General features: G+C 41.9%; 2 protein-coding genes across 13 annotated transcripts in view; both read right to left on the bottom strand.

Moving 5' to 3' along the window:
• Positions 1-7895, bottom strand: part of LOC126086135 (O-acyltransferase like protein-like) — a 50416-nt gene extending 42521 nt beyond the window's left edge. The window contains 1 exon segment of the mRNA XM_049902331.1: positions 7742-7895. Coding sequence (XP_049758288.1) covers positions 7742-7895 — 154 coding nt within the window.
• An 8995-nt stretch (positions 7896-16890) lies between these two features.
• Positions 16891-20781, bottom strand: part of ZNF532 (zinc finger protein 532) — a 135635-nt gene continuing 131744 nt past the window's right edge. For all 12 annotated transcript variants that reach the window (XM_049899933.1, XM_049899930.1, XM_049899922.1 and 9 more), the window contains one exon: positions 16891-19427. In XM_049899933.1, coding sequence (XP_049755890.1) covers positions 18933-19427 — 495 coding nt within the window. In that variant the 3' untranslated portion in view covers positions 16891-18932. The remainder of the gene's footprint in view (positions 19428-20781) is intronic.

The following is a 20781-nucleotide window of genomic DNA, read 5'->3' as shown; positions in this document are numbered from 1 at the left end:
TGTTCCTCACCAATTTAAAACTCTTCCAAAATATCATGAACAAAGCCCCAAAGGGGAGGGCGTATTTACAGATTTATAACTTAAAGAATTTTATTCAGAACACACCAAGAACCCTTAATAGCAATCATTTTTTAAAATCCAAAGAAACTGATTTTTAAAAACCAGCAAAAGGTATGAAGAGGGAACTCTTGAAGAAGAAAATCCAAGTGACCAATAAACATGAGAAAGCTGTTCAGCCTCACCAGTGAATAATGATTAGTTAGACACAAACGTTTTCTATCCAGTTAACTGATGAACATTCAAAAGCCTTATAAGATTAAGTGTGGGTAAGGATAGGAAGAAGCAGCCCTTGTGGCACAGCGGTTAAGCGCTCAGATGTCAACCAAAAGGTTGGCAGTTCAAAACCACCCAGCAGCTGTGTGGGAGAATAGAACTGGCGATCTGCTCCGGTAAAGATTACAGCCTAGGAAACTCTATGAGGCAGTTCTACTCTGTCACATGGGGTTGGTACGAGTCAGAATCGACTCAATGGCACCTAACGACAACAAGGACAGGAGGAAACAATTCCCTCAATTTGGACTCCTAGAATCCATTCTCCTTCCGATAAGAGCAACCAGATTTTCTTTTGGTGAATTGTCGTTTTCGCTGTTAGGTGACTTCGAATCTCTTCAGACTCATAGCAACCTCATGCACAGCAGAACGAAACGCTGCCCGGTCCTGCGCCATCCTCACAATCCTCGTTATGTTTGAGCCCATTGTTGCAGCCACATTGTCAGTCCATCTCGGTGAGGGAATTCCTGTTTTTTGCTGACCCTCTACTAACCATGATGTCCTTGTCCAGGGACTGATCTCTCCTGATAACCTGTTCAAAATATGTGAGATGAAGTCTCACTATCCTTGCCTCTAAAGAACATTCTGGCTGTACTTCTTTCAAAACAGATTTGCGTCTTTGCAAGAGAGCCTATGTGGCCCACGAAGGCGAAAATATTTATTATTTTGCCTTTAGCAAAAAAGTTTGCAGGCTTCTTACCTAGAGCTGTCGTTCTCAAGCCCTAGTTGGACATTTAAAAAAAACTGTTGCTGGAGAGTTGATTCTGACTCATAGGGACCCTATAGGACAGAGCAGAACTGCCCCAAACGGTTTCCAAGGAGCACCTGGTGGATTTAAACTGCCAGCCTTCTGGTTAGCAGCTGTAGTTCTTACCCACTATGCTACCAGGCTTTCCAGTTGGACACTAGGGGCACTTTAAAAAAATACTAACGCCCAGACTCTGCCCTCAGAGAATGTGACTCAGTTGGTCAGAGACATTAATTTGGGCATTAATAGCTTTTTAAATGTGTTCAGGTGATTCTAATGTGCAGCCAGGCTTGACTGCTCTGACATTTAGAATTAATTCCAGACCCCTGAGCCCTGGTGGCACAGTGGTTAAGCTACAACTGCTAATCAAAAGGTTGGCAGTTCAAATCCACCAGCCATTTCTTGGAAACCCCATGGGGCAGTTCTACTCTGTCCTGTAGGCAGGTCACTATGAGTCGGAATCTACTCGATGGCAAGGGGTTGGGTTCGGTTTTTTTTTTTTTTTTTTTTTGGTCTAACATGGTTTACCAAGCCCCTCCTGCTTGCCTTGCTGCTCCAAGCTCCCCTTCTCATTCCCACGCTCATGGGCTGCCTGAGGCATAACTAGGGTATAGCAAATAAAGCAGGTACTACACCGGCCCCCAGCCCATGGCGCCACCAGGCAATTTCTTTTAACCAGGTATTGCCAATGGCATATCAACAGAAATTGCTCCTATGGGAAACACGGAAATTGTGCCCCTGTCTAAACATCTGATACACCCCTTTTAGATAACTTTACCATAATATCAGAACAAAAGTACCAGTCAAGCTTGTTAATCTTTTAATTAACACATTACCTTGCTTGAGCAAGGACATTGGACCTATCGGGTTAATAGAAACTGCTCAGTGTGGTGATGCGCCCAGGGCTGGTACAATACCCCAGATATGGCGCTGGATACAAAATGCACCAGGCCTGCACTTGTCCTTCTTTCAGGCTGGAATGCCCCTCCTTCCTGTCTGCCTGCAAACATTGACTTATCCTTTAAGTCTAGGCTGAAGGGTCATCTCCCCAGGAAACATTACAGACTCTGGCTTAGTGCGTCACTGTAGAAGTCATGTACTTGTTTACTTGTCTGTCGCCCTCACGAGTGCAGGGACTATGTCATAATCAGTGTACAGTCAGAGGAGGAGCTCAATAAACATTTGCTGAATTAACTTTGAAAAACATGTGCAAATGCCCAAAATGGAGTTCCGCAAATGTATTTTGAGGTTCTCTCGGTGTCAAAATTTTTAAAAACCAGATACATTTATTGTAAACAGACTAAATGATTTTCAGATTCCCTTCTCCATCACTGACTGGGTATCCCAAACTTTGTGGCCCAAGTTTATTGTTGTTACCAACTCAATTCTGACTCATGGCTACCCCTTGTGTGCAGAGTAGAGCTGTGCTCCACAGGATTTTCAAGACTTTGACCTTTTGGAAGCATACCTGTCTCCTGAGGTGCCTCTGGGAGGGTTAGAATTACCAACTTTTCAGCTAGTAGTCCAGCACTTAACCATTTGTACCGCTCAGGAATTCTAGCCTCAGTTTAAGGGTCTGAAACTACAAGAGTTGAAAGAGACAGAATCGAGAGGTATCAATACTGAGCTTGCCTTTCTGTTGTTAGGCTTTTGTTGTTGTTTTCAGGTTGGCTCTGACTCATGGCGGCCCCATGAACAACAGAACGAAATGTTACCCAGTCCTGCGCCATCTTCACCATCATTGGTATACTTGATTCCAAGGTTGAGATCAATGTGCATATGAATGCCATCCAACCTGGGGGGCTCATCTTCAGCACTGTATCAGACAATATTCTGTTGTGATCCATAGGATTTTCATTGGCTGATTTTCAGAAGTAGATCACCAAGCCTTTCTTCCTAGTCTCAGTCTGGGAGGTCTGCTGAAACCTGTCCACCATGGGCGATGCGGCTGGTATTTGAAATACTGGTGGCCTAGCTTCCAGCATTATAGCAACATGCAAGCCACCACAGTACAACAAACTGATAGACAGGTGGTGTGAGCTTGTCTTTGCCCTTAGGCAGGGACAGAAGGTGAAATTGTGCACTACAGGTTAGTATGTAAGCACAAGTAAGCCCGTGAATACCTTTCTTACTATAAGGAGCTTGATAGGTATTTTTGTGCTGATATTATGGTAAAGTTATCTGAAACAGAGGTGTCAGATGTTTGGACAGGGGCACAATTTCAGTGCCTGCCATAGGCACAATTCCCATAGATACACCGCTGGCCATACCGGGTTAATAGAAATTGCTCAGTGGCACCATGCACCCAGGGCTGCTGCAGTACCTGGTTAGTCCACCTCTGCTCTTAGGTAAAACTCTGAAGGATACATGTAGAGCAATACCCACTTTTTTAACTGAGAAGTCTAAATTCAAGTTTTATTCACAACTGGTGGTTTGATTTATAAACTGATTGGATTTATGGTTTTCCAGCTGAGGTTATTTTGCATTTAGTTGCTTGATGATTTTAAACTCAAACGGACAATTTGCCCTTTTTCAGCCTTGTCCTTAATTAGTTTCTGTCAAGAACCAAAGAGAAACAGAGCCATGGGTGCCATTCAAATCCAAAGACATTGGCGTTGCCATGGGAGGGAGAAACAGAAGCCATGAATGATTAATAGCACCTGCTACTTCAAGTCACATAGCAGTTGTCCTAAGTTCTCATTTTCAAAGGATTAAAAACAACTCATTTCAATTCTGCTGGGCTAATTGGCAGACAAATTTTCTTTCTCACATGGTAGCAGTGATGTGTGGATATTAAAACGCTAAGTAGATTAGTTTCTAGGTTTGAATGGAGGAAAAAAAGGCCTCGGTCAAGGGTCTTAAATTTTAAGCGATGGATGCATTTACACCATGAAGGTGATGGCAACCAATCCTTCTGAAATGTTCGGCCAGAAACAAATCCTGAAAACAGTGGCCATCTTCAGCATTAAGCACCTACCCGATTGCTGTATTACATCGGAGATGTTTGAACACTAGAATTACAATAAAACCTGTGAAACCCAGAAACTGTGTAGGGAGGAAACCTGTCAGAGAAGGAAAACTGAAATATTTTCCACTAAAATGAGTAATAGAAAAGTTGTAAGTCTGCATCCTGTCAGAGGTGGAAAACTTGAGAGACCCAGAAAAAACAAGGCAGTCCCGTTGAATTCTGGCTCTCACAGGTTTCACTACATATAGTCCTTGCCCTCTAGTTGATGATCCAGGGCATATAGGTAAAATGCTAACCATCTGTTGCCAGAGATACCCAGGAGGGAAGAAAGAGATCTGAATGCGCTGTCCATCTGATATCCAACTCCCTGAGACAGGCCCTTTGGAAACACTTCCTCGCAGTGCCCCCTATCTGGTCAACTCTTTATTAGTCTTGGACTTGGAGAATGGATGGGCTAGGGGACTTGGTGTAGGAACCAGAGAGAAGGGGCTTGAAGGGTTAAGACAAAGATTTATACCAAAAGTAGTTGCTAGGGAAGGACCCCTGGTAGTGCAATGATTTAGCACTCGACTGCTAATTGAAAGGTTGGCAGTTTTGACCCACCCAGTAGCTCCTCCAGAGAAAGACCTGGATAAAGACCTGGCTATCCGCTCCTGTAAAGATTACAGCCAAGAAAACCCTATGGGAGTTCTACTCTGTCACATGAGGTCACTATGAGTTGAAATAGACTCAACAGCATACAACAACAATTCCATAACATTCTTGAACTCTTCCCCGGGGAGCTGTTGTGTTGCTGTTGGGAGCTGTCAGCTGAATCTTGACTCATAGTGACCCCATGTGACAGGGTAGAATTTCCCCATAGGGTTTTCTAGGCTGTAATCTTTATGGGAGCAGATCACCAGTCTTTCTCCCACAAAGCCGCTGGTGGGTTCAGACCGCCAATCTTTCCGTTAACAGCTGAGCACTGAACCATTACACCACTAGGGCTCCTTGTTATGAAATTAAGGCACAAAGAACGAAATAATAAACCCTATGTTCCCATCATCCAGCTTAAAAAATAAAACTTGACCAAGCAGTTGAAACCTGGCGTGTCCCCTCCCTGAGTTCATCCTCACCCTCACCCTGCTCCAAGGCACCTGCTGTACTGAATTTGGAGGCTATCACTCTCAGGCCCTTCTTTCCATTTGTGCTACCTACATTTGTCTCCCTAAGCAATACCAAAAAAAAAAAAAAAAAAAAATCCCAAACAATCATAGCGACCTTATAGGACAGAGTAGAACTGCCCCATAGAGTTTCCAAGGAGAACCTGGTAGATATCGAACTGTCGACCTTTTGGTTAGCAGCCGTAGCACTTAACCACTAAGCCACCAGGGTTTCCCCCTAAGCCTTAATTGGTATTTGTTTAAATTTTATATGCTGTATATATTCTTCGGCAAGTTGATGGTTTTTCCTTGATATTATTTCTGAGCAATTCCTCCATGTTAATAGGTACAGCTCCGCCTCATTCCTCTTTGCTGGTGATGGAAACTGAATTTTTTGTTCTTGCTTCTCTTGTTGTGGCTTATTTTAGGCAGTGATTGAAATACAGGTTCCAGAATCTGATGGCCTGGGTTGAAATCCTATCTCCACCACTTACGTTGGTCAAGATACTTTACATCTCTGTGGCTTAGTGGTCTCATTTATAAGACAGAGATGAAAATAACACCCTTCCCATGGGGTAGTTGCTACAGCCACCTGAAACAGCCCCCACACAGGGTTCCGAATGATGCTTTTCATTACATGACATTAAAAGCCCTCACTGAACACTGACCATTATTTATTTATTTTTCCATCCACAGGACTGTCAAGAAAACCATGCTGAGAACCAAAGTCAGAACCATGTACTGTGCTAAAAAATCCCAGGCAAAATGTAAAAGTAATGACTGGTGCCTTAGAATGAAAATCAGTTAAAACAGCTATAGCTAGTAATACTCATCTATTTGATTAACTTAAGAGGTGGTCATATATCCCATTTATGTAAATCATTCAATTTTTTCTTAAACCAATTCACCCTGGGGAAAATTTTTTAAACTAAAAAAAAAAAAAAAATTCAATTTTCAGGCTCATACAGATGGAACAGCCACCCATCTGTCTGTTTTTCATACTGTATTGGCTTGCATATTTCTTTAATGCTGGAAAGTAGGCTACCAGTATTTCAGATACTAGCAGGGTCACCCCATGGTGGACAGGTTTCCGTGGAGCCTCCAGACTAAGACAGTCCAGGAAGAAAGCCTTGGTGATCTACTTCTGAAAATTAGCCAGTGAAAACCCTGTGGATCACAATAGAATCTTGTCCAATATAGTGCTGGAAGATGAGACCCCTAGTTTGGAAAGCACTCAAATACACAGTAGCTACATCCATGGACTCGGGCATACCAACAATCGTGAAGATGGCACACGACTGGGCAATGTTTCATTCTGTTGTACACGGGGTCACCATGAGTTGGGGATAACTTGAAGGCAAACAATAGAACATCCTTGATGCATGACTAGAGTATCTTGTAAGGGAAATACAGTGTTAAAATGGCTGCAACTAAGATTAACAATATATGCCACCACCCCCATCACCATCTTCTGGGTTTTCCTGGCCAGCTTATTTGGCTGGGGTTCCTCTGAATCTTCCCTGTCAATATCACCAAGCATTATAGAAAAACATAATCAGTGTCAAAAGTAGGAATAGAAGAAAATGGCTATTGAATTAACTGGATGTGTATTTTGCCACAGTTTCATTAAATACCAGGACATTTAATCAAGTGTAGAAGAGCAGTTTCTTCAAATTGTGTGCTATTTTGAATGACTTAATACTAATGCAAAATTTTTGTTCATCTTTATGATGTATATTATGCTAAGTGTAAGTGTTTTTCAATGCAAAATAAATTAGTTTCGTGTTCAGAATATAAATGGAAATTGCTATGTTAATTTTTCTGGCTTTGCATGAGCGAGTTTGTGCCATTTGCCTTGTGATCCATTTCTAACAGCATCAAGAATCGTACATTCTCCAAAAGGAGAGGACACCTCACTGAAAATGCATCGATTTCCTGTCCCTTTCTGGCAGGAAGTTATGTGCCCCTTTAGTTGTGAGAATAAATTTGGGAAACTAACACAGAATGAACTCTGGCCTCCCAGAGTCCATCCAAATCACTTGCAAAGAGGTTTGGCTACAGTCTTAATTTTTCCAGCTCCAGCCAGCTCGTTGACCAACTCAGTCCTTGGAATTTATTACAAAGCACGTGATGGGCAAGACTTGTTCCCTGAACAGCGAAGCAATTCATTATTAAAAGCATACTAAATGTCTGAAGAAGGAAAAAAACCAAGCTATCTCATACAACCATGAAATGTTATCAGCTTCAGTAATAGTAAACAGCATCATACAATTTAGAAACAATTCTCATCTTATTATGAGGTTGGCCCTTATGAGGTTCCCTCTGGCTAGATCTTTTACCCCTTCCTCTCACCTTCTGCCATAAAAATTCCTCCTCCCTCCTGATTCTTGGCACAATTTGGAAAGTGAAGCTCATCTTCTCCTCCCTATTTGGCTCTATGTTTTTAATTCTCAAGAATTTTTCTAGAACACTCCCAGCACGAGTAACTGCACAAACCTCAAGCTAGTTTCAGCACTGGTTTACCTACCCAACAAGCCAGGAAGGCCAACTGACTTTGTAGAGCGTATTCTTTGGGCTCCTTTGAATTTAGATCAGAAAGGAACTCCTCAACATCTTGCATGCACTTGAGAGAAATGTTTCTTGCAGGAAAAACAAAGGTTAGTTGAAATCGAAAAGAGAGCAGCCAAAGAAGTAAACTTGGGGCCATCTTGTCCCTTAACCTGTCAGGATAAGTCTCCCTTTTTAGACAAAGAGCCTTATATTTATGAAGCACTCGCCTACAAAGTGTCAGGGAAAATGTGACATTGCTCACTTCTTAACATGCAGGGACAAGCTGCATTTCCTCAGTCACCGGCAAAGCGGCCAAGAGAGCAAACCATGGAAACCAATTTATATACGACTTGTTACTGTTGAATAAGAGAGTGCTCTGGATGTGGGGCTGCAGACCACCTGGCTCCCTTTGGTTATGCAGGTGAACATTGCCCGTGAACATGGACAAACCTAGATTTTCTTTAGTTTCATGGTCATGTGTATATTTCTGGGTTTAAAAAATATACCAGGGAGGTGATGTGGCAGCATTTATTTTTTGCCCAATACGATTATGAATCCAACCTTGAGGACATTTGGAAGACTAACAAGAAGGGCTCCTCTGTGGCTTGCTTGGATATTTTATGCATCTGTTAATGTGTTTGCCAGCTTTGAAGGTAATATAGGTATGTTGTTGCACTTGTTAGGCGCCTATAGAGTGAGCTCTGACTCCTAGCAACACTATGTATAACAGAACAAAATGTTGCCTAGCCCTGAGCCATCCTCACAATTGTTGCTATGTTTGAGCCCACTGTTATACCCTCCGTGTCAATCTAGTGGGGTCTCTCTGTTTTTTGCTGACCTTCTACTTTACCAAGCATGATGTCCTTCTCCAGGGATTGGTGCTTCCTGATAACAATTTCAAAGTAAGTGAGACCAAGTCTTACCATCCTTTCTTCCAAGAAACATTCTGCCTGTACTTCCTCTAAGACAGATTTGTTCATTCTTCTGGCAGTCCATGGTATATTCAATATTCTTCGCCCACAATCCAATATGTCAATTCTTCTTCCATCTTCCTTTTTCATTATCCAGCTTTCACGTGCATATAAGATGATTGAAAATACCATGGCTTGGTATAGCGGTATAAAGATCTTCCACTTTGGAGATGTTCAAATATAGTTAAACACATAATGAGGATGTTAAAGAAGAGATCAAGAGTCAGATGGCCTTTGTATTGAATTCCCTTTAAAGTCTTCTCTAACCTTGAGATCCTGAGTCTATCTTCAAAATTACTTTCTACCCTTAATGTGTTGGTTGTTATTACGCATCCAATTTGAAATTACATAGAGAAAGCAACAACTTGTAGTAAAAAGGGACCCTAATTTGAAATCAGAAACCAGGGTTTAACTCCTGACTCTGTCAGAAGCTGGCTCAATTTCCTCACACAAAATCACTAAACCAACCTACCTCACAAAGTAGTTTTGTCATATTAAGTCAAAACTCATGATCAAAAGCATTATATAGACTCTCAAGTCATAAAAAAATGTTAATTAGCATTAGTGCCCAGAACTCCAAATGCATCTCCTGTGCTTAACTCTATGTATTAAAAAAAAGGGAGAGCCAAGCCAGTTGCTGTTGAGCCAATTCCGACTCAAAGTGACCCTATAGGACAGCGAACTAACTGCCCCATAGGGTTTCCAAAGAGCAGTTGGTGGACTTGAACTGTCAGTCTTTTGGTTAGCAGCTGAGCTGTTAATCGCTGTACCATCAGGGCTCCAAAAAAATTAAAAAAAGGGAGGAATTGGAAAAACTAGAGGTTTAGATAATTTGAATATTTAAGAGCGATTAAACAGAAAAAAAAAAATTTTTTTTTTTTTTTAAACAGAAAAGCTTCTGAAACCAGAATTTACCTCTATCAGTTGTCAACATTATAGAGCCACTGGAAATAAGGACTATGTTATGATATTGCTTCTAGAAGTAAACGGTAAACACTCCATCCTTTGTCAACTGGGGAAAAAAATATAATACTCACCCACATTTTAATCCTAAGTAATAAAAACTACCTGTTGTTGTTAGGTGCCGTTGAGTCTGTTCCAACTCAGCAACCTTATGTACAACAGAACAAAACGCTGCCGGGTTCTCAGTATTTCAGCCCATTGTTGGAGCCACTGTGTCAATCCATCTCGTTGAGGATCTTCCTCTCTTTCACTGACCCTCTACTCTACCAAACATAATGTCTTCTCCAGGGACTGGTCCCTCATGATAATACCTTTAAAAAAAAAAAAACCTAACTAATAATTTTAAAATACCACCTGTACAGGATTGCTATGAGTTGGAATCGACTCGGTGGCAACGGGTTTGGTTTTGGTTTTTATTGGTTTCCTAAGGCTATCATAACAAATTACCACAAAGTGGGTGGCTTCACACAGCAGAAGTGTAGTCTTGCAAAGCTCTGGAGGCTAGAAGTCTGAATCAAAGTGTCAGCAGTGCCACACTCCCTCTGAAGGCTCAGGCAGAATCCTTCCTTATCTCTTGCTAGCTTCCAGGGGCTGCCAACAATCTTTGGTGTTCTGTGAGTTGTAGCAGCATCAGTCCAATTTCTTTTTCCATCTTCACGTGGACTTCTTCTATCTGTGTCTCCTCCTCTAAGGGGACACCTGTCTGAGCTCATCTCAAAATCCTATCTCCAAATAAGGTCACTTTCACAGGCACTGGGGGTTAGAACTTGAATATATCTTTTGGGGGGACACAATTCAACCCAGTATACCACCTAAATATCAAGGAAAAGAATCTTACTTTTGGATTATTAATGGCTCAAGACTTTCCTAATGTTTGTTCCAGCTCCCAAGAAAGAAAATTATGACTAATCAAGACCCAAGGAAACTCAGTTGTTCTACACATATTTTGGGGACCTGTTTAATTCAAGGCAGTGTGCTGGGTATAAAAATAGGGCATGGAAATAAACAATGCCTTCCTTTCCTCAAAGCAAGCTTTTCTCATCTCCCGAGGCAGCAGCAGTTAACTGATGCTATTATTAATGCCATTGGATGGAGTCCCATTAGAAGGAAACAAGAGTCTAAGCTTCGACCTTGAGACTATCACCCTGAGATACTCTTAAAACCTTAAATTTAAATTATCCCTTGAGGTCACCTTTTAGCTTAATAACAGATTGGCTCATAAAATAAAGAATATCACCTGTGAGTAATGAACTTCTTTAAAAAAATCATCTCTATGAGACCAAATGGTCAAAAACTACTCTAAAGCAAAGATGAGAAGGTAGGGGCCAGGTTAATTAGAGTACTGGAAATGGTACAGCCAGAACGGAATGAATGAGAACGTTGTGAAAAATGTAACCAGCGTCACTGAATAATTTGTGTAAAAATTGTTAAATGGGAACCTACTCTGCTGTGTAAAATTTCGTCTTAAATACAGTAAAATATTTGTTTTAAATGTAATATTTTTGAAATCCTGATGCATGCCACAACATAGATAAACCTCGAAAGCATCATGCTCAGTGAAATATGTCAGTCCCAAAAGGACAAATACAGTATGATCTCACTTACATGAAAGAAGTATATAGAAACCAAAGATTGTTAGTGCTTACCTGAGGTGGGAGGAAGGAGGAAAGGGGGATTTTTTGCTTAGGGAACATTGAGTTTACGTTAATGGTGGTGGATTGCTTTGGAAAAGGTTAGTGAGAACGGTTACATAACTTGAAAGATATAATTAATGTCACTGAAATGTATATGTAGAAATTGTTGAGATGATGTATGTTTTGTTATGTATATTTTTACTACAATAATAAAAATGTAACTTTAAAAAAAAAAAAAAGGCACCTAAGCTATGAAATGTCCTACCATGGCGTCAGTACACCCTGGGTTTAAAACCAGTCCCGTGGCTCCTTAAAAGCAGACTGGCATCCCCATGGGCAGATGTGTTTAAGAACAGCCACGTTCTTTCTTCTCCTCCCACATCTTGTTCCTTCCCTTTCCCTGACCAGACAACTGGAATTTACAAGGTAACTCTCGATCCACAATCACCACGTCCATCACTACCATACCACCACCACTGGCACCACAATGAATAAATTTAAATTGTCCCTGCTTCCTTGTATCACCTTTTCCCGAGTCAAAGCAGAAGAATCCCGTGCCTGAGGTTAGGCTGTGGGGGTCAGGGGAAGTGGCCTTTTGGTTTCCACAGTAGAAGGCAGGTCCATCTCTTGCTGAGATTCACACAATGGCTGCTTCCTTGACCCTGGAAAGGGTTCAGAGGCTGATCTGACAAAATAAACGCTCATTACCTCTGCTTACAGACAGGTGTTTTACCCTCTGCAAGACGAGGCCACTCCCTTTGGCAGATGCCGTTGTTCTCACTGTTCACTCTTGTCAACACAACATCCTTTCCAATCAGCTGACAGATGCCTTTCCAATCAGCTGACAGATGGTTTTTTTCATTCAAGAAATTATGTTTATGTCTCTCTTGAGCATTGCGTTCTTTTAAGAACTAACTATGTGGAATCAAATTGACAACAACTCCAAAGATTAGATAGGAAACTTAGGGAGCAGTAAGTATATGTTAATGAGGATGGCACAATTCAGAAAATGTGGGTGAGAATGGTTGCACAACTTGAAGAATGCAATCAATGCCACTGAATTGTACACGTAGAAATTGTTGAATTGGTGTATGTTCTGCTGTGCATATTAACAACAAAACAAAAAAAAAATTTTTTAATTTGTTCTCCAGAAATAACTGATCCAATTAAGTCTGACCAGAAAATTACTCTCGGGCTAAACCCACACTTTCTGGAGCTGAGTGGTAGGTGTGATATGGCAGACTCTGATTATAGAGGTCCCTTAGGTAAAAATACGGTTTTGCAAAGGATTGTATTTAGAAACAGCTCTGCCACAGTTGTGTAATTTACAATTATAACTAGAAGAAAAGCCTGAGGATAAGCAGCTTGCCGTAAAGTAGCAAAGCAAATTGAATAATCAGTTTCTTTAAATACTGTGAAACATTATAAATAGTACTGCTCTATGAGCAAGAACAATCTCATAAATTGAAATTGGAAACTGATAAAGAATATTGTTTAGAAAGTGTCATTCTGTCTCCTTGAGTACAATTAACCAATAAGGAAAGGGTATAATTCCCGGATAACCCTGGTTAGATAACTAGAAACAAAGGGTAAATGTAGCATCCCAAGTACCCTATTCCAGTAACAGTCTCTCTAGAGAGGATAATGCATTAAAAAAAAACATTGCCAGCAAGTCAATTCTGACTTACAGCGACCTGATAGGATAGACTAGAACTGCCCCATAGGGTTTCCAAAGAGTGACTGGTGGATTTGAACTGCTGGCCTTTTGGTTAGTAACTGTAGCTCTTAACCACTGAGCCACTAAAAAAAACTAGGGCTCCATAAAATGCATGGTGGCAATAAAACATTGAATGCACTTCTGAGTGCACACGCTAGATGTATGTGATTACTCTTTGTCCCACCCTGCACCCCAAAGCCATCACTCACCCTTCTCTGCCCTGCTCCCTCGCCGGAAGCCGACGTCTACAGACATGACTGGGGCTTCCTTGTCCTCTAGCTGTATCTGGCTTTGGCCAGTGGGAGTGTTGGCAGGAAATGAAGAGTGAGAGGAGGTGGCTTTTCAGCCATGTTCCTCCCACACCTTCCTTGATTCTCCACGGTTTGGCAGTGGCTGTGGCTCCTACTAAGTGTCCTGAGTCCCATGGCTCCAGCTCCTGTCTGTCAGGCCTGAGGGTGGTAACAGCTCCCCACTGTTGCTCGCTCCTGGGTGCCTCAACATCCCTTGTTCCAGCCCACAGCTCTGTACATATAGTCCCTTCCTTCATTTCTTTAAAGTGAAACCTTTCTTAGTGTGTTATCTGCATACTGCCGGGCCCTACTGATGCAGGGTCTCAAGCTGGCTGCTCCAGATCTAACTTCCCAATGAAGGCAGCAAATATAAATATCAGAAAAACAGAGCCTAACATTATGAAAGCTTATCATCCAATGTATTGAGTCTTTATGAAAATATTCACGAAAATCCATTGGGACCTAAACCCACTGCTGTGGAGCTGATTCTGACTCATAGTGACCCTATAGGACAGAGTAGAACTGCCCCATAGGATTTCCAAGGCTGTAAATCTTTATGGAAGCAGGCTGTCACATCTTTCTTCTGCAGAGCAGCTGGTGGGTTAGAACTGTCAACCTTGTGGTTAGCAGCCAAGTGCTTAACCACTGTGGCACCAGGGCTCCACTGGGACACTAAACCAAAAAAAAAAACCATTGCCGTCAAGTCAATTCCAACTCATAGCGACCCTAGGAAGAGAAAAATGGATGTGAAAAAGAGAATGCTTTATAGGGAAGACTGACATAGCCAATTCTCAAATGCAGTCATACCCCTCAACCATGTAGGCAGAGGTTGGCTATTCAGAATGAATGATTTTGGGATAATGATAGCTATAGAATTACAACTGGCTAGTCTAGAAGCTTCTAAGAACAGGAAGAAAAGCTCTTTGCAGAGAAGTAAGTTTACACTGTCATATCCCAAAGGTTTACAACATACTCTGTAGGGATGTTAGACTCAAAATTACAAAAAAATTAAAGAAAACAAGGTTCAAGGAGCTGTTTAAGAATGAATTATGTCAGAACAGGAGCCAACTTTTCATGGTAACTAAGTCTAGGTTCCTTACTTAGAAGACACATGCTAAGATTAAAATCTATAATCTGGGGTCCTTACAGCATTAGATTTCTAAGGTGTGTGTGTGTATATGTATGTGTGTAAGCTAAATGACATAAATAGCATTTCACATTTGGCACATCCCTCTCTATTTTGATTAAGTGAAGGGTTCCTTTAGGTTATATTTTATTTTATGAAGTTCTTCAAACATATTTTCCTTTTTCCTCTTTCCAGTAGGCATTAAAAAAACCAACCAAAGACAGCGATTTCAGATGATGAGTGTATTAACATGAAATAATATTTTATATTAATCTTGGTTGCCAAAGCTTCCAATAGGCGATGTCACTCTTCATCAAAGATCGTGGCACAGAAAACTCCCAGGCTCACTGGCACTGGTGAGAAGCACCCATGACCCTTCTCCTTCACCATAGTTCAGGATTGGAATGGTTTTTCTTTAGCATACTTACTGTATGTAGTAGGAGTTAGGAATTTGCAGCAAATGTGTTTGGGAGGAAGAAATGGTTTATGCCATGTAGCACAAGACTACTTTTTCCTTTTTCTCATTTTGAAAGTCTTTATCGCCTTGGTGGTATTCTTCTTTGTGCATTGCTGTTTCACAATTATTGATAAGTTAAAATCAACCAACTACATACATCCAAGCAAGAATATATATGTATGACTAAAAGTCAAGCTCATCATCTTCCCTTAGCCAGTTCTTAATTTTGACTTCCATTTAGGCAATCTAAATCTTTTTAAAGTCTACTCAAGAAATTATCTAAGTGTGAACTTCCAGATTACATTTATCTTCTTTTTCTGGACCCCACAATATGAAATCCTTGATACTACTTCTGAAATGTTACTGCAATTCTTCCCAAACCTATTCCCACCATCCTCAGTCAAGTCCTCACATCCAAGTCCTGGAAGACTGTGCTAGCATCATAGCTACACCAATATAAACTTTCTTCCTATGATGGTCATTGATGTTTTTCTAGTATTTCCACATTTCTTCTTCTGGGCATGTGGTAGGATTGTACTTCCTGGCCTCCTCGGGATCTGTGGGATCACATGACCGATTTTGGCCAAGGAGTTGGGAGCAAAGTGATGTGTGTCACTTCTGGGTCAGAGCATTGAATTGTTCTCTCCCTCTACCACAGTAACCTGCAACATTCGTGATAGTGGGTAATGGGGCAAGGAGATATGAAACAATGTCTCCAGTCAACCCACAATAGACAACAAAATGACACCAAGAAGAAAGCCTTAGTGCAATAAGCTATTAAGATTTAGAGTTGTTCCCATAGCATAACCTCCCCTTATCCTGATACAGTCCCCTGCCATCCCTTCTAAACACTGTCACCAAGTAGGTCACTCCCATCCAAATAACTCACCTCTAACTACCAAAGAGAACAAACCCCTTTGCCTGTCATTCACGGCTCTTTATAACTTGGCCCAAGCCAATTCTTGCAGCCTCAGCTCCCACATCTCTCTGAAACAGAGTAAAATGGGCCTCCTCGTAATTCACTGAGCATGCCCCAGTTTCCTGCCTTTGGTACAACTATATCCTCCTTCTGAAATGCCCACATCAAGCGTCTATAACCAAGAGGATAGAATTTCAAGTGCAGGTGTGGATTTATGCTCAGCACTCATTATGTTGAACCCAAGGATTCGTGCCTCTCATTAATGAGTAAGAATTTTCCACATTGTTCTCAGCTGCCATCTTTTGCTCCTAACTCATGGTGATAACATGCACAATGGGATCAGATCATTGTGATCCATAGAGTTTTCACTGGCTTTCCAAAGTAGATGACCAGTCCTTTCTTCCTAGTCTTAGTCTGGAAGCTGTGCTGAAACTTGTTCGGCATCACAGCAACACACAAGTCCTCCAATGACAGGTAAGTGGTTCCTTCCCAATGCTATTTCGTCTTTATGGAGCTCCTACGAAACCTAGGAAACCCTGGTGGCATAGTGGTTAAGAGTTATGGCGCTAACCAAAAGGTCAGCGGTTCAAATCCACCAGGTGCTCCTTGGAAGTTCTATGGGGCAGTTCTACTGTCCTATAGGGTTGCTATGAGTCAGAATTGACTCGATGGCAACGGGTTTGGTTTTTTTATTAAACCCGAGTTGGCTCTTCTCACTTTGTCCTTATTTCTAATCCCTCTTTCATATATCCCATCTCCTTATCTCAGTGCTGAACTCAAGAAATTTCCTTAAGATCTATGTTCCAGTTCACCTATTCTCTCCTCAGTTGAACCATCCAGAGGTTCCCCCCAGGGCTGCAGCATCATGTGATGATTTTCTACTCTGGATTTCAGTTTCTTCATTTTGGGCCCCTGGGCATTTTCTTTATTCTCTTGTGCACTCAGTTAGGCATTTACTAGATGTTTATTATATATTTCCAAGCACTTCTGGTTATTTAAAAGTAGACAGACTTTCAGGTTCTCTTGCAAAAGCCGTACTGCCAAAAACAAAAATTCTAGTATCATGTTTTGCACATACTTTTTATTTGTTGAGTAAATGAATATTTGTCAATATGTACATGAACACACACAGCGAGCACTAGACTTAGACTATCCGGATTTGGATCCTCACGGCCACTTACCGGCTACGAGGATATAGGCAGAGAACTGAATCTGAGCTCAGCTTCCTCAACCACGAAACGAGGGTATTAAGACCCGTGCAGCCCACCACACAGGTTTATTGCAAGGTTCAAATTCAGAAACATATGAAAGTGCTATGAATACAACTTAGAGCAATACAAATATAACAAGTAACAGCAATTGAATTTCAAGTTGAGGAATACTTAATCACGCCCTTGGGTCGCACCAATGTACTGATGGAGTCAACGAGAAAGTGACAAAAGAGCTGATTGCTAACGAGAACAAATACCCCATTCTTGTGAGTGGGAAGAATTCTGCAATATCCTGTAGCCTGTTCCTGCAATTAATCACTTCCTAAACTTCATGAAGATGTCACAGACCCACCATCAATAACTCTCTCACAGAAGCACAAGGGCCAAATGTCCCGCATTTATTTACATATGAAATGTGTTTAATACAGTTATGATGGATGTAGTGCACAACACCTGACAGCAGCAAGACCTTTTGAGGAACTGAACATTGACTACAGTATATCATGCAAGTATCTATATATACACAAAAGAATTCCTTTAAAAAAAAAAGTACAAAACATATTTAGGGATAAATACAAGATATAAAATGCAAAAAAAAAAAAAAAAAATCCCACAAAAAACGACAAAAAAATATAACTCTCCCAGAGAACTATAAATGGAAGGGACAGAAGAGTACCTGTGCCGCACCTCAATGAAGCTGAACTACCCACATTAACTTATTGAAATGACTGAACAAAAGCCAGGTGGCTCAGTGCTTAAGCTAATGGCCAATTGCAGCTGCTGCATTGATAAGTCGGTGGTTGAAGTTGTACATCCCAGCTCTGAGTACCAGGATGTTTGGCAGTAGCACCTGGAACAGGAAAAGCCAACTCTGTAGACAGCAAAGGGTTAAGTCAACTGTGATTTTTTTTCCTGTCAAGAGCTGGAGAAATAATTGATATTCTTAGTTGTGTCTCTGCAATAGTTAATAAATTACATGACAAAAACCTGACTATATAAAACTAATTGATCTAACTACATATTTGTAGCTTTTACAGTAGCCCAGCCCTTTCGTAACTATATCTCCTTGTGCTCTTTAAACCAGCCTTGCAAACTGACCCAGAAAACAACCAGCCCCCCTTTTTTTTCCCTTTATAAGGAATGTTCTTCTTTCCTCACCCCTCCAGATGGAATTGAGGAAATCCACATCCCATTCTAGACTCAGCTTACATCCACCACTGGGAAGAAAGGACCTGCAAGGCTGCATTGAACACTGTGTGGCGTGGCCTGAAAAACCCATGATGCACCTGTGTGGGGCTGCATTTCAGGTGTACACCTGTGTCTCAGGTGTACACCTGCATCTCAGGTATGCCTGCGCTTACACAGAGCAGGCACCCTGAGGGTAGTGCTAAGACACTTATAAGTTCCTAGTGTTTTTGAGACCCACAATCACCTACAATTTATGTAGTGAATTCTAAAAATTAAAAACACTAAAAAAGGCATTATCTTAGCCTGTAATTAGTTAACCCATTCAAATTCTTAAATTACAAAATGGTTTATTTGAATTCAGGAACTGCCCCTGTGACTAAGAACTCTGTGTTAAAAGAAAACAGTACAAAAAAAGAAAAATTCTAACCCCAAATGAAACAAAAAAAGACTCAAAACATTTTCCACTAAATACTGATACAAACATGTAACAAAGAGTATAAAAAGTTATTCATTTAAATATATACAAACTCTTTTAAACTCAAATACTGTTTTAATACTTATCAGGATATATACGACGAGGTGAAGAAGGAACATTGAAAGAGAATATATTGCAACAGCCTAGACAGTACTGTTAACTCTATTATACTGCAAACTTTTTGTAACAAAAATCTTTTGTATTCCAATGTGGACAGGGATTTTCCTAATGGACTGTCGGTGGCTATTTCTCAGCTGAACTCATTCTTTTGGATTTGATGAAGGCCATGCCGTGTGTCCGCATGTGAGTATTTAAGGCAGCTTCCGTTTCAAAAGTTTTGGCGCACACTTTGCACTTCCTGTCGGACGCTGTGCCATCTGCCGCGTCGTCCTCAGGGCTGGGCTTGTTCTCCTGCTGGCTATCTTCCCCAGCCCCGTTCTGCTTGGACGCTGGCTGGGGCTCCTTCAGCTTGTGCACGATGAAGAGGTGCCGGGACAGGGAGACGTGGGACGTGTAGCAGAGGCCACATTCCCGGCACTGGTAGGAGGAGCCATCGGACTTGTGCTGTGGGATGTGTTCGTGGAACTGTAGAAGATTCTCGGTGGTGAAGCCACACACAGCACATTTGTGCACCTTGAAGACATTTATCTTCAGCTTTTTCAGCGGTTGAGTGATGGCTCCTCGGGGTGGTCTGAACTCTAAGACTGGTTCTTCCAACTTCCGCTTTGGACTGGGGGCCTAGGAGAAAAACAAAACAATGGGCACAATTTACAATCGTTCTGCCGGACTGCGGGTGAATGACCAGTCCTCCCTGCCTTGAGAGCTGCTGGGAAAGCATACACGCCAAGCTTTGGGACCTTGGTTTTTCAATGGCTGTATGCTTGCCACCCCACTGGAGGCATCTACCCACCTCTCAGTTGCTCCACAAATGTCAACCAAGTTCCTGCTCTGGCCAAAGGGGCCCAACAGTGAACACTCAAGCCCCTTCATGGGGCTTATGTTCCCATGGAGCGAGACAAACAAAAACAAACAAACTAGCACACTTATGGTATGTCAGGCACAGGAAAGCAGAGCAGAGCATGGTAGAGGGGTTGGAAAGCAATGAGGCTGGGTAGGGTGGGTGGGTCACAGCACGTGGTCAGGGCAGCCTGAGTGACAGGTGACACTGGTACAGAGAGCTGACATAGTGAGGGCATGAGCACCTCTTTCCTCTTCCTTTCTTCCTAACAGAACCTTTCTCTGGTTCAGGTATCCAACCCTACCCCACGCAGCCCTGTGCTTCAAGTGAGCTGAACTGACCCCACCTTCAGCTTCTGGAGGGGCTGTGTTGGCCTAAGGACAATCCCATCATTCTTTGCCAAAAGCTGGCTCAAGAACAGGCATTAACTCAGGCCAAGAAGATGTGAAGACAAGTTTGCTGGGTGCCACTGAGAAAATTGTTCCTCCCTCTAAGAGAGCCATGGAAGCCACGTCCTCTCTAATGATGGGCGTGACCCAGGAAAGAGGACTTTGCGGTGGAAGCCACCCCAATGTTTCAAGGTCAGGTGGAGGAGGAAGAGCCAGAGAAGAAGGAATACCTGGACTGCACGCACTCATGGCTTTTGAGAGCAATGTTTTCCAAATGTAGCAGGCTACTATGCCAGATACTGCTGAGGGGTCAAGTTGGACAAAGGCATAAACCCCCATTCAAGCACTGGGGATGCAGGTGGGGGGTGTCAGTGGTCACCCTGACATGAAGTTCCACTGGCACGATATAGGCAAAGCCATGCCTTGGGGCTCCTTTAAAAATTTAAAACAGCACCTTTCCGCAAGTGTTCATTTTTCCACATTCAAACATCTCTGAAGTGGGATGCTTCTTACAACTGATGGCCTGTCATAGTTTAATTGGGAGTATTTTTTCTTAGTGGCACAGAAAATAAATGATACATCTCGTAATCGATGGCATCTTAAGATTCAACAAAATACTCTCTTTTACAATTATAGAAACAGTCAGGAGCCAGAAATAGAAACCACTATTCCAGAAAGAGCTGTCAAGCTGTGCAGGGCCTCACCACCCCACCACCCTCCTGCCCCCCAGCTGGTCTCCGGTGAC

The sequence above is a fragment of the Elephas maximus genome, chromosome 11, assembly GCF_024166365.1.
Source record: "Elephas maximus indicus isolate mEleMax1 chromosome 11, mEleMax1 primary haplotype, whole genome shotgun sequence".
NCBI classification, from domain to species: Eukaryota; Metazoa; Chordata; class Mammalia; order Proboscidea; family Elephantidae; genus Elephas; species Elephas maximus.
This window is presented reverse-complemented; position numbering and strand designations above follow the sequence as displayed.